The sequence below is a fragment of the Oncorhynchus tshawytscha genome, linkage group LG30 (assembly GCF_018296145.1).
Source record: "Oncorhynchus tshawytscha isolate Ot180627B linkage group LG30, Otsh_v2.0, whole genome shotgun sequence".
In the NCBI taxonomy this organism is placed as follows: Eukaryota; Metazoa; Chordata; class Actinopteri; order Salmoniformes; family Salmonidae; genus Oncorhynchus; species Oncorhynchus tshawytscha.
The window spans coordinates 10,274,066-10,289,640 of record NC_056458.1 but is presented as its reverse complement, the minus strand read 5'-3'; the positions used below and the strand labels follow the sequence as shown (position 1 = coordinate 10,289,640).

Below are 15,575 nucleotides of genomic sequence, written 5' to 3'. Positions count from 1 at the left end.
GCAGGTACAGTATGTTGTCAACACCTTCAGTCAGTACTCTTCAGTATTGTTTCAGACTCTGATGGTTGTGGTTGCTTTGCTATCCTTGACTATAATGTCTGCCATGCACACTGTTTAAGTCATTTTCTGGAATATCAGCTCACCTGTTTGCTGTCCATTTGAGATGCCCATGTTTCCAAAAAAAGAAGAAAGAAAAGGCAGTATTTTTCTATTTTAAAAAATATGACTGAAATTTGGAAACCGGGGATATGACAGCCAACAGACTGGAAGCACACTCTCACCTGTTTACACGGTGACACTAAGTCTGGCATTGGCTCAACGTTACAAACAAAAAAAAAACATTGCAAAGATGCGAATCTCTACTTTTCCAAGGTTCGCGCTGGGTTGCCGAAAAAGACTTGCACCTGTTTGTGTCTGTTTTCATTTAGTCTGGAATCCGTAACCTACTGGAGGATTGAGACACTGTAAGGAAGCATAACGAACGGGTTTAAAGAATGACGTTAACATTTCATATAGAGGCTATGACACACTGTATGTTGTGTGTCAACTGGAGAACATTAAAAAGATATCCTTAAACAAATGATCATATTTGCTTTCCCTATATTTTAACACACAGTATCCAATGATTTATCATCGCTAATCTGTGAGTGGTTGCTAATCTTATTAATGATTACCCATGTCGACATTATTGATCTTCTTTGATTGGTGTTCTTTTGTTTAGTTTTTTTGTGAAAATGACTAGGTCTATATACACATAATGAGATGATTTCATGATGATATTTTTAGAGCCAGAGCCGGTTCTGTTCTTTGTATAACCAGGGCATAAGTAGGGCAACGATGCCAAGGTCTATCCAGCAGAGGGCAGCAGAGTCCAGAACGGTCTCCACTAGGAACTGATCTCATTCTCAGACTCAGTGCTCTGCTTGTTAGGCCAGAGAGCTGTGTGTGCTGCCTGGTGGTGAAATTACAATGTCTACTCTGACCCCAAAGACAGAGTAAGTCGGAGGGAGGGCCACACAGACAGTCCGAGTGCAGAGAGCACACAGTGAGAAGTGACTAATACATTGTCTGAATTATAACAGTACTGACAAGCATATTACATGAACACACAAACCACTGACTACAGCATGTTAAACCTGAGCATCAATCATAAAATATGGTTCAAAGACTTCCAAGTACACACTCGTATATGAAAATAGAGATTTATAACACAAAAGTTATTAAAAAAAACATTTTAAGACAATGTATAAATAAAATGAAAAATCGAAATCATTGGATTTAGGACTTTATATATCATCTTCTCATATGATCTGTACCCACTGGGCACAAACTGGTTGAATCAATGTTGTTTCCACGTCATTTCAATGAAATTAAGTTGAACCAACATGGAATAGACATTGAATTGGCGTCTGTGCCCAGCGGGTACTGTCTGTAGCTTATTCCCACTGCATGCATCAGAGCTCATTGTGGTACTGACAGGTAGTACTAGGAACCGATGAGGTCAATGAGTTGTAGAAGTGACGTTTTGTTTCTCTCTCACTCGTTCATGGTTTCTCATCAGCTCCACCCACATCAACTGACTTTCCCACCAGTTTCTATCCAGTCAACAACGACCTTGTCTACACATTCCATACTTGGAAGTCCATTCAGAGATGTCCAATGACCTCATCCTCTCTCTAAACAACGGTCCAATCACAGCCTCTGTCGTCCGGGAAAGCTCCAATCACGTGCTGTTCTGTTGACAGGCAGGTGCGTTGGTGAGCAGCAGGCGAACCTTCCCTCGTAGGAAGTTGGTGTGGACACGGAGCAGCTCGGATAGGGACGACACCTTCCTGGTCGCTGAGTCACCTACTGCTGGCGCTGGAGAGAGGGACAGGTCCTGTTCAATGGATGAGAGGAAGAACAAGGGCTAACATACAAACCCTAAAAAGAAAGCACCACTCATCTGTTCTGTGGAAGGGGTTCTATTCCAGGTTCTCTTCCTGCCCGCTACTCCATACCAAAAACGGAACGCGGCCAAATAGAAGACACATTCTGTTCCCTTTCCATAACTCCCACTGCTATGTCTAGCCTGCTCAATGCCGTTGTAGTCACTGAACTGCCCTACCCTGAAAAGTTCCTGGCTTCTGACTGAGAAGCAAACAAACACAGCAGGCAGGTGGTGGCACGCTGAGGGGAGAGGAACGTCTGACTGACTGTACCCATGGTCCATGATCTTTCCAAGGACTCCCAATCTACAACTAGGCTCTCTGCTGTGGAGGAACAGTATGTGCACACTGAGACACATCCAATTAAAAAAGGGACAGGAGTCTTTCCCTGGTCAATTGATCAGACCAGGAACATCTCCTGGTCTTACGTAAACACACTGTTTACATTTTAGTAAACACTCTTACAGCAGCGAGTGCATACTTTCCCCATACCGGTCCCCCGTGGGGATCGAAACCACAAGCCTGGCGTTACAAGCACCATGCGCTAACAACTGAGCCACACGGAACCCCTGCTCACACCACAGTCCCATCCACTGGTCATGCTGTAGACGAGACACTCACGGTCCTCAGTGAGTCACCTTGATGTGGAGGCTGCGCAGCACCTGGCCCAGGCTGTGGATGTTGCTCTTGTTGTTGTCGATGAGGCTCTTTACGGCAGCACGGCTCACTGACTCCCTCACAGCACCCAGGGCCTGGCCGAACAGAAACAGTCCCGACTGGACCTCCAGAGCCTGCTCCTCAGTCTGGGAAAACACACACAATTTACACATTACATAAACACATACGTTAAAACAAAACTCCCTGAATATGTCATTATACATTGCCATATATAGCAAAAGAACCATGCACATTAGGGCCAATGTATTCCAGTATTAATGGGTACACTGTACGTAAATAAATGTATTGGCAGAGAGAGCTCAATGGACTCAATGGAAGTTCATACAGGACTTTTCCTTTATTCAGATTACAACCACTCACTTCTGGTCATTTGAAAATGAAATCATCTCCAAAATATTGCTTTTTAAAAACAAGCCATAGAAAGCTGGTCGCAATTTAACTTTATTCCACCAGAAAAATAATAATAATATTACAACAAATACTATGGTTAAACTCAAATATACAAATACTATGGTTAAACTCAAATATACAAATACTATGGTTAAACTCAAATATACAAATACTATGGTTAAACTCAAATATACAAATACTATGGTTAAACTCAAATATTACAAATTGATTTTAAAAAAATGTTGGGCGACGAAATGTTTAAAAACGGTTTAATCTTTGATAATGATATCATAAAAATGAATGCTGGAGTTATGTCACACATGCAGCTAAGATAAACATATGGAAATGTCTGCTCTACCCAAAATTACATCCAACTAATTGTAGCATTACCGCAAAAAAATGGAAGAGGCAAGTGGAAGGGGGGAAAAGTAAGGAACTTGTCTGTCGGTCCTGTATTAAAGACCAAAAATAGGTTAAAGAAAATGATACCAGTTTCATTTAAGGACCAAAGAAGACAGCTGTGCCATTCAGATTTAGAAATAGTTGTGAAGAGATTTTCAATGTACCGATTCCATGTGGTTTATGAACTGATACACAAAATGACACCGGATTCAAAACTTTGAATTTTTTCAATTTAAATTATACACATTTCCGGGCAATATGGGGGCTACAACCAACCCAGCTTGCAGATTTTGCTGCGAAGAGACAGAATCATTGAATCATTTGTTTTGGTACTGTCCATACGTAGCTTGTTTTTGTTTGCAGATTCAGAAATGGCTGAAGAATTGCAACATTTACCTGAGTGTGCAAAGCTGTCATCAAGGCAAAGAGTGGCTACTTCGAAAGAATCTCAAATATAAATAGATGTTTAACACTGTATTGGTTACCTCATGATTCCATATGTTACAAACAGTCTTCACTATTAGTCTACAATGTAGAAAATAGTAAAAAATAACAAAAACGTTTGAATGGTACTGTATATATATTGACAATAATATATGGGGGATTGGAAATGATGCAGACAATTACATTGATACATTGATAGAAGCCACAATCTATGTTAAAGCTGATCTACCCCCTAAATATAGTTCATGCAGGACACACAGATGCGGTCATCAACACAGATCTGTCTGAACCAGAGCTCTTTCCATGACAGACTGACCAGGCTCTTTCCATATGAGACTGACCAGGCTCTTTCCATGACAGACTGACCAGGCTCTTACCATGACAGACTGACCAGGCTCTTACCATGACAGACTGGCCAGGCTCTTTCTGTGACAGACTGACCAGGCTCTTTCCATGACAGACTGACCAGGCTCTTTCCATGACAGACTGGCCAGGCTCTTTCTGTGACAGACTGACCAGGCTCTTACCATGACAGACTGACCAGGCTCTTTCCATGACAGACTGACCAGGCTCTTACCATGACAGACTGACCAGGCTCTTTCCATGACAGACTGACCAGGCTCTTTCCATGACAGACTGACCAGGCCCTTTCCGTGACAGACTGACCAGTCTCTTTCCGTGACAGACTGACCAGGCTCTTTCCATGACAGACTGACCAGGCTCTTTCCATATGAGACTGACCAGGCTCTTTCCATGACAGACTGACCAGGCTCTTACCATGACAGACTGACCAGGCTCTTTCCATGACAGACTGACCAGGCTCTTTCCATGACAGACTGACCAGGCTCTTTCCATGACAGACTGACCAGGCTCTTTCCATGACAGACTGGCCAGGCTCTTTCTGTGACAGACTGACCAGGCTCTTACCATGACAGACTGACCAGGCTCTTTCCATGACAGACTGACCAGGCTCTTACCATGACAGACTGACCAGGCTCTTTCCATGACAGACTGACCAGGCTCTTTCCATGACAGACTGACCAGGCCCTTTCCGTGACAGACTGACCAGTCTCTTTCCGTGACAGACTGACCAGGCTCTTTCCATGACAGACTGACCAGGCTCTTTCCATGACAGACTGACCAGGCTCTTTCCATGACAGACTGACCAGGCTCTTTCCGTGACAGACTGACCAGGCTCTTTCCGTGACAGACTGACCAGGCTCTTTCCATGACAGACTGACCAGGCTCTTTCCATGACAGACTGACCAGGTGAAAGCTACGATCCCTTATTAATTTCAGATGAAGGGAGGAGACAGGTTAAAGAAGGATTTTAAGCCATGAGACAATTGAGACATGGATTGTGTATGTGTGCCATTCAGAGGGTGAATGGGCAAGACAAAAGATTGAACCATAGACAACGTGTATGGCGTTGTGTGCGCGAGCGGTTTGCTGATGTCAACGTGAACCATGTCCCATAGTGACGGTGGGGTTACGGTATGGGCAGATTGAAGATTTGAGTGAGTCAAGAACTGGGTTTTTCCACACTCAACAGTTTACCGTGTGTCTCAAGAATGGTCCACCACCCAAAAGAGATCCAGTCAACTTGACACAACTGTGGGAAGCATTGGAGTCAACATGGGCCAGCACCCCTGTGAAACACTTTCGACACCTCATAGAGTCCATGCCCTGACAAATAGGTACTCACATCCTTTGTCTCCAATACCACAAAGTCAACGTTGGTCAGTGGAACCACGAAGGTGCCTGTCACGCCACATCCTGCCTTGCAACCTCGCTGTGTGAGGGAAAGAAGGCAAGACAGATTGACAGTTAGAGCAAGATCAGACACACAAATAAAGATGAAGTGTCTCTGTACATAATATACTGTAATAATATCCTCATCCATTTCACGTCTAATGTGACATTTTCCAGACATGTAAAAGTTGCCCAGGTCCATCTAGTGATGGTTAGGCCCAGTCAGTCAGTGTCTCACCAGAGCGGTCTCTGTGTCGCGGGCCTCCATGATGAAACGGTCCAGAACGCGGGGGTCACAGATGGGCCTGACAGGAGAAGGGAGGCCTCGCCCTGCCCACTGGAGTACCGTCAGCAGTACCGCCACCAGCCCTGGGGGAACAACACACATCCTCAGGCAGACGCTGGAAATGGTGGCTGAGAGCAGATACAGACGGGCAGCAATTGCAGCTTTACATAACAGACAGTCATATAACAGACCGTGATGTCAACCAGAGAACAGAGGATGTCAGCTAGCAGAATCCCTTAAGCAGATTTACTGGAAATACTGTAGAGTAACTGACTGCCGACTGTTCGGCTGTCCAAACAGTTTTGCATTTAGTTTAGGTGGTTTCTATTTTGCTTTCTAATGCAAGAACTCATTGGAAGGGTAGATTGCCCTGATAGTCCCGAATTTGGGAGTGACAGGAGACATTGCATACTTTACGCATCATAGATGTCGGTGCAGGTCTAGCTCCATTCCTCACAGATAGAGTGCCATCTGAAACCTCGTTGGCCTTATTTTTTTTTTTTGGGGGTATTTATATTGCAGATAGATTGTACCTTCCATCAATGTTATCGTCTGCATCATTTCCAATCCCCCCTATATACACACTGCTCAAAAAAATAAAGGGAACACTTAAACAACACAATGTAACTCCAAGTCAATCACACTTCTGTGAAATCAAACTGTCCACTTAGGAAGCAACACTAATTGACAAATTTCACATGCTGTTGTGCAAATGGAATAGACAACAGGTGAAAATTATAGGCAATTAGCAAGACACCCCCAATAAAAAAGTGGTTCCGCAGGTGGTGACCACAGACCACTTCTCAGTTCCTATGCTTCCTGGCTGATGTTTTGGTCACTTTTGAATGCTGGCGGTGCTTTCACTCTAGTGGTAGCATGAGACGGAGTCTACAACCCACACAAGTGGCTCAGGTAGTGCAGCTCATCCAGGATGGCACATCATTGCGAGCTGTGGCAAGAAGGTTGGCTGTGTCTGTCAGCGTAGTGTCCAGAGCATGGAGGCGCTACCAGGAGACAGGCCAGTACATCAGGAGACGTGGAGGAGGCCGTAGGAGGGCAATAACCCAGCAGCAGGACCGATACCTCTGCCTTTGTGCAAGGAGGAGCAAGAGGAGCACTGCCAGAGCCCTGCAAAATGACCTCCAGCAGGCCACAAATGTGCATGTGTCTGCTCAAACGGTCAGAAACAGACTCCATAAGGGTGGTATGAGGGCCCGACGTCCACAGGTGGGGATTGTGCTTACAGCCCAACACCGTGCAGGACGTTTGGCATTTGCCAGAGAACACCAAGATTGGCAAATTCGCCACTGGCGCCCTGTGCTCTTCACAGATGAAAGCAGGTTCACACTGAGCACATGTGACAGACGTGACAGTCTGGAGACGCTGTGGAAAACGTTCTGCTGCCTGCAACATCCTCCAGCATGACCGGTTTGGCGGTGGGTCAGTCATGGTGTGGGGTGGCATTTCTTTGGGGGGCTGCACAGCCCTCCATGTGCTCGACAGAGGTAGCCTGACTGCCATTAGGTACTGAGATGAGATCCTCAGACCCCTTGTGAGACCATATGCTGGTGCGGTTGGCCCTGGGTTCCTCCTAATGCAAGACAATGCTAGACCTCATGTGGCTGAAGTGTGTCAGCAGTTCCTGCAAGAGGAAGGCATTGATGCTATAGACTGGCCCACCCGTTCCCCAGACCTGAATCCAATTGAGCACATCTGGGACATCATGTCTCGCTCCATCCACCAACGCCACGTTGCACCACAAACTGTCCAGGAGTTGGCGGATGCTTTAGTCCAGGTCTGGGAGGAGATCCCTCAGGAGACCATCCGCCACCTCATCAGGAGCATGCCCAGGCGTTGTAGGGAGGTCATACAGGCACGTGGAGGCCACACACACTACTGAGCCTCATTTTGACTTGTTTTAAGAACATTACATCAATGTTGGATCAGCCTGTAGTGTGGTTTTCCACTTTAATTTTGAGTGTGACTCCAAATCCAGACTTCCACGGATTGATAAATTTGATTTCCATTGATAACTTTTGTGTGATTTTGTTGTCAGCACATTCAACTATGTAAAGAAAAAAGTATTTAATAAGAATATTTCATTCATTCAAATCTTGTCACGGTCGTCCTCCTCTTTATCTGAAGAGGAGAGGCGAGAAGGATCGGAGGACCAAAATGCGGCGTGATATGTGTTCATGTTGAATGTTTAATGAAAGAAAGAACTGAACACTGAAACACTATACAAAAACAGTAAACAAAATAACAACCGTGAAGCTAATGCGAGCTGCGCTGAAACAAGCCATCAACATAGACAATCACCCACAAACAAACAAATGACACCTGCCTCTGATTGAGAACCATACTAGGCCGAAACATAGAAATCCTCAAATCATAGAAAATCAAACATAGACTGCGCACCCAACTCACGCCCTGACCATACTAACTAAATACAAAACAAAGGAAATAAAGGTCAGAACGTGACAAATCTAGGATGTGTTATTTTAGTGTTCCCTTTATTTTTTTGAGCAGTGTATTTGTTGTAAACAGTTTACTTACACAACAGCCAAATAAATTTAAACTCAGTTTTCATTTGATCCTAGTAAAAATTCCCTGTCTTAGGTCAGTTAGGATCACCACTTTATTTTAAGAATGTGAAATGTCAGAATAATAGTAGAGAGAATTATTTCTTTCAGCTTTTATTTCTTTCATTACATTCCCAGTAGGTCAGACGTTTACATATACTCAATTAGTATTTGGTAGCATTGCCTTTAAATTGTTTAAATTGGGTAAATGTTTCAGGTAGCCTTCCACAAGCTTCCCACAATAATTTGGGTGAATTTTGGCCCATTCCTCCTGGCAGAGCTGGTGTAACTGAGTCAGGTTTGTAGGCCTCCTTGCTGGCACACGCTCTTTCAATTCTGCCCAAACATTTTCTATAGGATTGAGGTCAGGGCTTTGTTGTGGCCACTCCAATACCTTGACTTTGTTGTCCTTAAGCCATTTTTCCACAACTTTGGAAGTATGCTTGAGGTCATTGTCCATTTGGAAGACCCATTTGCAACCAAGCTTTAACTTCCTGACTGATGTCTTGAGATGTTGCTTCAATATATCCACGTAATTTTCCTACCTCATGATGCCATCTATTTTGTGAAGTGCACCAGTCCCTCCTGCAGCAAAGCACCGCCACAACATGATGCTGCCACCCCAGTGCTTCAAAGTTGGGATGGTGTTAATTGGCTTGCAAGCCTCCCCCTTTTTCCTCCAAACATAACGATGATCATTATGGCCAAACAGTTCTATTTTTGTTTCATCAGACCAGAGGACATTTCTCCAAAAAGTAGGATCTTTGTCCACATGTCCAGTTGCAAACCGTAGTCTGGCTTTTTTATGGTTTTGGAGCAGTGCCTTCTTCCTTGCTGAGCGGCATTTCAGGTTATGTCGATATAGGACTCATTTTACTGTGGATATAGATACTTTTGTACCTGTTTCCTTCAGCATCTTCACAAGGTCCTTTGCTGTTGTTCTGGGATTGATTTGCACTTTCCGCACCAAAGTACGTTCATCTCTAGGAGACGGAACGCGTCTCCTTCCTGAGCGGTATGACGGCTGCGTGGTCCCATGGTGTTTATACTTGCGTACTGTTGTTTGTATAGATGAACGTGGTACCTTCAGGCATTTGGAAATTGCTCCCAAGGATGAACCAGACTTGTGGAGGGTTACAATTTGTTTTCTGAGGTCTTGGCTGATTTCTTTTGATTTTCCCATGATGTCAAGCAAAGAAGCACTGAGTTTGAAGGTAGGCCTTGAAATACATCCACAGGTACACCTCCAATTGACTCAAATTATGTCAATTAGCCTATCAGAAGCTTCAAAGGCCATGACATCATTTCTGGAATTTTCCAAACTGTTGAAAGGCACAGTCAACTTAGTGTATGTAAACTTCTGACCCACTGGAATTGTGATACAGTGAATTATAAGTGAAAAAATTTGTTTGTAAACAAATGTTGGAAAAATTACTTGTGTCATGCACAAAGTAGATGTCGACTTGCCTAAACCAAAGTTTGTTAACAATAAATGTGTGGAGTGGTTGAAAAACAAGTTTTAATGACTCCAACGATTTTTACTATGTTCTACATTGTAGAATAATAGTGAAGACATCAAAACTATGAAATAACGCATATGGAATCATGTAGTAACCAAAAAAGTGTTAAACAAATCAAAATAGATTTTATATTCTTCAAAGTAGCCACCTTTGCCTTGATGACAGCTTTGCACACTCTTGGCATTCTCTCAACCAGCTTCATAAGTCACCTGGAATGCATTTCAATCAACAATGTGTGCCTGTGTTCAAAGTTAATTTGTGGAATTTCTTTCCTTCTTGATGCATTTGAGCCAATCAGTTGTGTTGTGACAAGGCAGGAATGCGATACAGAAGATAGGCCTATTTGGTAAAAGACCAAGTTCATATTATGGCAAGAACAGCTCAAATACGCAAAGAGAAACGACATCATTACTTTAAGACATGAAGGTCAGTCAATCTGGAACATTTCAAGAACCTTGAAAGTTTCAAGTGCATTCGCAAAAGCCATCAAGCGCTATGATGAAGCTGTGTCTCATGAAGACCGCCACAAGAAAAAAAAAGAGGATAAGAGGATAAGTTCATTACAGTTAACAACCTCAGAAATAGCAGCCCAAATAAATACCTCACAGAAGTAACAGACACATCTCAACTATTCAGAGGAGACTGCGTGAAACAGGCCTTCATGGTCAAATTGCTGCAAAAAAAACTACTAAAGGACACCAATAAGAAAAAGAGACTTGCTTGGGCCAAGAAACACAAGGAATGGACATTAGACCGGTGGAAATATGTCCTTTAATCTGATGAGTCCAAATTTGAGATTTCTGGTTCCAACTTCCGTGTCTTTGTGAGATGCAAATAGGTGAACGGATGATCTCCACATGTGTGGTTCCCACCGTGAAGCATGGAGGAGGAGGTGTGATGGTGTGGGGGTATATTGCTGGTGACACTGTCTGTGACTTATTTAGAATTCAAGGCACACTTAACCAGCAAGGCTACCACAGCATTCTGCAGCGATACGCCATCCCATCTGGTTTGTGATTAGTGGGAATATCATTTGTTTTTCAACAGGACAATGACCCAACACACCTCCAGGCTGTGTAAGGGCTATTTGACCAAGAAGGAGTGATGGAGTACTGCACTAGATGACCTCCACAATCACCTGACCTTAACCCAATTGAGATGGTTTGGGATGAGTTGGAACGCAGAGTAAAGGAAAAGCAGCCAACAAGTGCTCAGCATATGTGGGAACTCCTTCAAGACTGTTGGAAAATAATTCCAGGTGAAGCTGTTTGAGAGAATGCCAAGAGTGTGCAAAGCTGCCATCAAGGCAAAGGGCGGCTACTTTGAGGAATATAAAATGTATTTTGATTTGTTTAACACTTTTGTAGTTACTACATGATTCCATATGTGTTATTTCATAGTTTTGATGTCTTCACTATTATTTTACAATGTAGAAGATAGTACAAATAAGGAAAACCCCTTGAATGAGTAGGTGTGTCCAAACTATTGACTAGTACTGTATAAAGCATTAATAAGGCTTATCAAAATAATATGCACACAACACAGAATGTTAAAGGAAATATGAACATTTTATTTCAATTTAATAGATGTAGCTAGCACCAAATGTTTTTTTGCTGAGGATGTTGAGGACATCGCTGAATAATCATTCCTACTAAAGTTAATACTATTGACATTTTTCAGTTGGACTTTTCTTGAATATACAATGAGAAAAAATATAAACGCAACATGCAAAGTGTTAGACCCATGTTTCATAAGCTGAAATAAAAGATCCCAGAAAGGTTATATATGCCAAAAAGCATATTTCTCTCAAATGTTGTGCACAAATTTGTTTACATCAGTCTTAGTGAGCATTTCTCCTTTGCCAAGGTAATCCATCCACCTCACAGGTGTGGCATATTAAGAAGCTGATTAAACAGCATGATCATTACACAGGTACACCTTGTGCTGGAGACAATAAAAGGCCACTCTAAAATGTGAAGTTTTGTCAAACAACACAATGCCACAGATGTCTCAAGTTTTGAGGGAGCGTGCAATTGGCATGCTGACTGCAGGAATGTCCACCAGAGCTGTGGTTAGAGAATTGAATGTTCATTTCCCTACCATAAGCCGCCTCCAACATCATTTTAGAGAATTTGGTAGTACGTCCAACCGGCCTCACAACGTATATGGCATTGAGTGGGCGAGCGGTTTCCTGATGTCAACGTTGTGAACAGAGTGCCCCATGGTGGCGGTGGGGTTATGGTATGGGCAGGCATAAGCTACAGACAACGAAAACACTTAATTTTGTTGATGGCCCATAGTCGTGCCATTCATCTGCTGCCGTCACCCCATGTTTCAGCATGATAATGCACGGACCCATGTCGCAAGAATCTGTAAACAATTCCTGGAAGCTAAAAAATGTCCCAGTTCTTCCATGGCCTGCATACTCACTAGACATGTCACCCATTGAGCATGTGTGGGATGCTCTGGGACTACGTGTACGACAGCATGTTCCAGTTGCCGTCAATATCCAGCAACTTCGCACAGCCATTGAAGAGGAGTGGGACAACATTCCACAGGCCACAATGAACAGCCTGATCAACACAATGCAAAGGTAATGTGTCACGGTGCATGAGGCAAATGGTGGTGATACCAGATACTGACTGGTTTTCTGATCCAGACCCCTACCTTGTTTTTATGGTATCTTTGACCAACAGATACAAATCTGTATTCCCAGTTATTTACATTTCATAGATTAGGGCCTAATGAATTTATTTAAATTGACTGATTTCCTTATATGAACTATAACTCAGTAAAATCTTTGAAATGATTACATGTTGCGATAATATTTGTGTTCAATATATTTAACAAAGATTGATATTCAAAGTGTTAACCGGTATGAAATGGCTAGCTAGTTAGAGTTGCGCGCTAGAAGCGTTTCGATAGATGACATCATATGTATACTTTTACATTGATGCTAACAGATAACTCACTTGGGCTCTGCCCAGCTGCTGGGGTGGCTGCGGAGAAAGAGGTCAAAGGGGGGTAAGTGTAACCGGTGTGAAATGGCTAGCTAGCTACTAGCTTTAACACCCTGTGTTAGTATGTTTTACTCACTTAAATAGTTAATGCTATGAGTCTGAAATGGGGAATTTAATTGGAATGCTTTTAATATGAAATCTTTGTTAAATCTATTCAAGAAAAAGTCAACATATAAATAAATATAAATAAATATATATATAAAATATATATATAAAACATATAAAATTCTTCAGCGAAGTCCTCCGCAATTGTTTAATGTGCTTCATCTAGAAAATTGTCATATTTTCTTTAGGCCAAAAATTCTGTGTTGTCCGTGTTCTTTTTGATAAGTGGGGTATGTTTATATGAATGGAAGAATAGAAATGGCATTACATTAACTGCATAGAATTCTAACATTGACCTTTAATGTTGGTGTTATAGATCCGAGTGGCAAACGTCACAGTTAATTACCATGACGTGCTTAGCTATAAATGCTTTGTGAATGGGAAAATAGATGACATTACTTTGACTTCATAGAATTCACACATAGACCTTTCATGTGTACGTTATAGACCAGCATGACCAACTTGATTGTGATGTGGAGGGCTATAAATTAGTTACAAAATAGTTTTTACCCTCAACTACACGATTTGATCCGTAAAATGTGCCCTGGGGATTCAACACAATGCACCATTGACCTTCAGTGAGAAGAAGAAGTTAAGTCACGGGCCTATTCTGGCCAGTGGGGGAAATGGAGCTGGTATCAGCTATAGCAGCACGGTTTTCAAAACGTTGTTTAGCCTTTTGGCATATTCACTAAATTGTATGGCAGAAGCACACGTTTGAGAACAGCCATAATGATGATTCGACGTTGTTGTAATAGTGCATCTATTATTAAGATACCTAAATATGAGACCATACGGATACCATCGAAAATCTAGGGTACTTTGGAAACCTTCAAGAATGCGTTTGGAACTTTGCGCACTAAAGTTCATGGATAGATATATTCTCCTGAATATGTTTGCCTCAGTTTTAAGCTATATCACCAACACAGTATGGTTATCAAATTAAGAATTGTTTCAATCGTGTGCTATAGATATCTTACCTGAAATGGAAGACATTCGCAAAATGGTCCAACATTTTTAGAATGCATTGCTAAACAAAGTAAATGTGTAATATACACAGTAAAAAAAAAAAAAAACACATCCGTGACCAAATTATCTATTTTGTAGGCCTACACTCCAGCAGCCTATATGAAATTCTCTCGAAATGTGTCTATGTTTTCTCCACCTGTATCCTTGTCCATTGTTCCGAGCGCAAAGAAATGCCGCGTGCACACCGGAGCAAGTACCCCTCGCTGCAGCACATGTAACGAGGAGGGTTCGGCCCGTACTGGCCTCGCCCACCAACAGTTTTCATTGGTTGAGGCGCGTTCCCATTCCAACACGCTCAACACAAAGTAGCCTGCGTGGTGATAAATCAGCACGTCCTTTTAACAGATCATCTAATTTAGCTGACTGTGCAATTATATGATTATAGGTTTACAGAGTTACGTCTAACAATAACAAATCATTGTTTTCTAACCTCATTTTGAGTTCATATTTTATCCTGCGTTTTTTATGAAAGCTTTTGGTGTTACAACTATTCACTTTTTCACATGTTGAAAATGTTTGTTTATTTCGTTGCTATGGTCACCGCAGTAGTGGCGCATGAGTAAAGTCACTGAGGAAGCCAAGCCAGGGGAAAAACATATTACAACCGATGTGTTGTGATAATTGCGTTGTTTGCTCTATATAACCGGCTAGTTCATATGACTTGCCACCGTGATATATAGGCATAAGGCCAAGACTACAAGAAAACACAGAATAGATTCAACCACACCTTTGTTTCATCACAAAAACAGAGAGCAACATGTCTGGTGGAGTTCACAAAGCGTATTGCATGTAACGCACAGTTGCATGACCTACAGCATGGTCAATCAAGTCGATGTTGCCGAGATTGTCAGACTACTAAAGAACTATTGATTTAGAACACCAGAAAATTAACACAATTCGCAAAGAAAACAGTACCACAGCAGCATTTCAACTTCAACATTTCAACATCATCAAACCACCTATGCTTAGTCTAATACACTGATGACTTTAAACATTCATGTTGCAGTCCGTGATACTGATTTGTGTGTTTGTGTGTGCATAAGGAGAAAAAACATGTTGACTCATACTACTTGTAGAGAAACTGCAATGCCATCCTCCTTTTTCATGTTGCTGAAACAGTCTATGACTTTGTTACGCAGTGCACACTTTTAGTTTTTGTTGTCCTAGACTACCTGTCTAAAATACTTGATGCTAGCCTAACTTCCTTTCATGGGAAACGATTAGCCAGCTACTTAACATTTGCCTACTATGTCTAGCTACATATTGAACTTCCATCCTTTCAGGCCAGAGGCACAATGTATGAATTTATGGTTGGATCAGAATTAACATCATAATCATTGGCCAGTATGGATAATTAAGCAAAACCACAAGTCCAAATCCCTATCTCAGTCCATGGCTAATTTAGGAAAGGGACAATTTTAGCTAGCTAGCTAGTCACC

The 15,575-nt window shown here is 42.3% G+C and overlaps 1 protein-coding gene across 1 annotated transcript; it reads right to left on the bottom strand.

Annotated features, from left to right (window-relative positions):
* Positions 1-1,188: 1,188 nt before the first annotated feature.
* LOC112231377 (erythropoietin) lies at positions 1,189-14,342 on the bottom strand. Its single transcript, XM_024398112.2, has 5 exons — positions 14,088-14,342; positions 5,833-5,963; positions 5,548-5,634; positions 2,567-2,731; positions 1,189-1,879 (listed from the first exon to the last, which is right to left on the bottom strand). Exons 1-5 carry the CDS (start codon positions 14,101-14,103, stop codon positions 1,724-1,726), a joined length of 555 nt encoding a protein of 184 aa, XP_024253880.1. The 5' UTR covers positions 14,104-14,342; the 3' UTR covers positions 1,189-1,723.
* Positions 14,343-15,575: the final 1,233 nt, after the last annotated feature.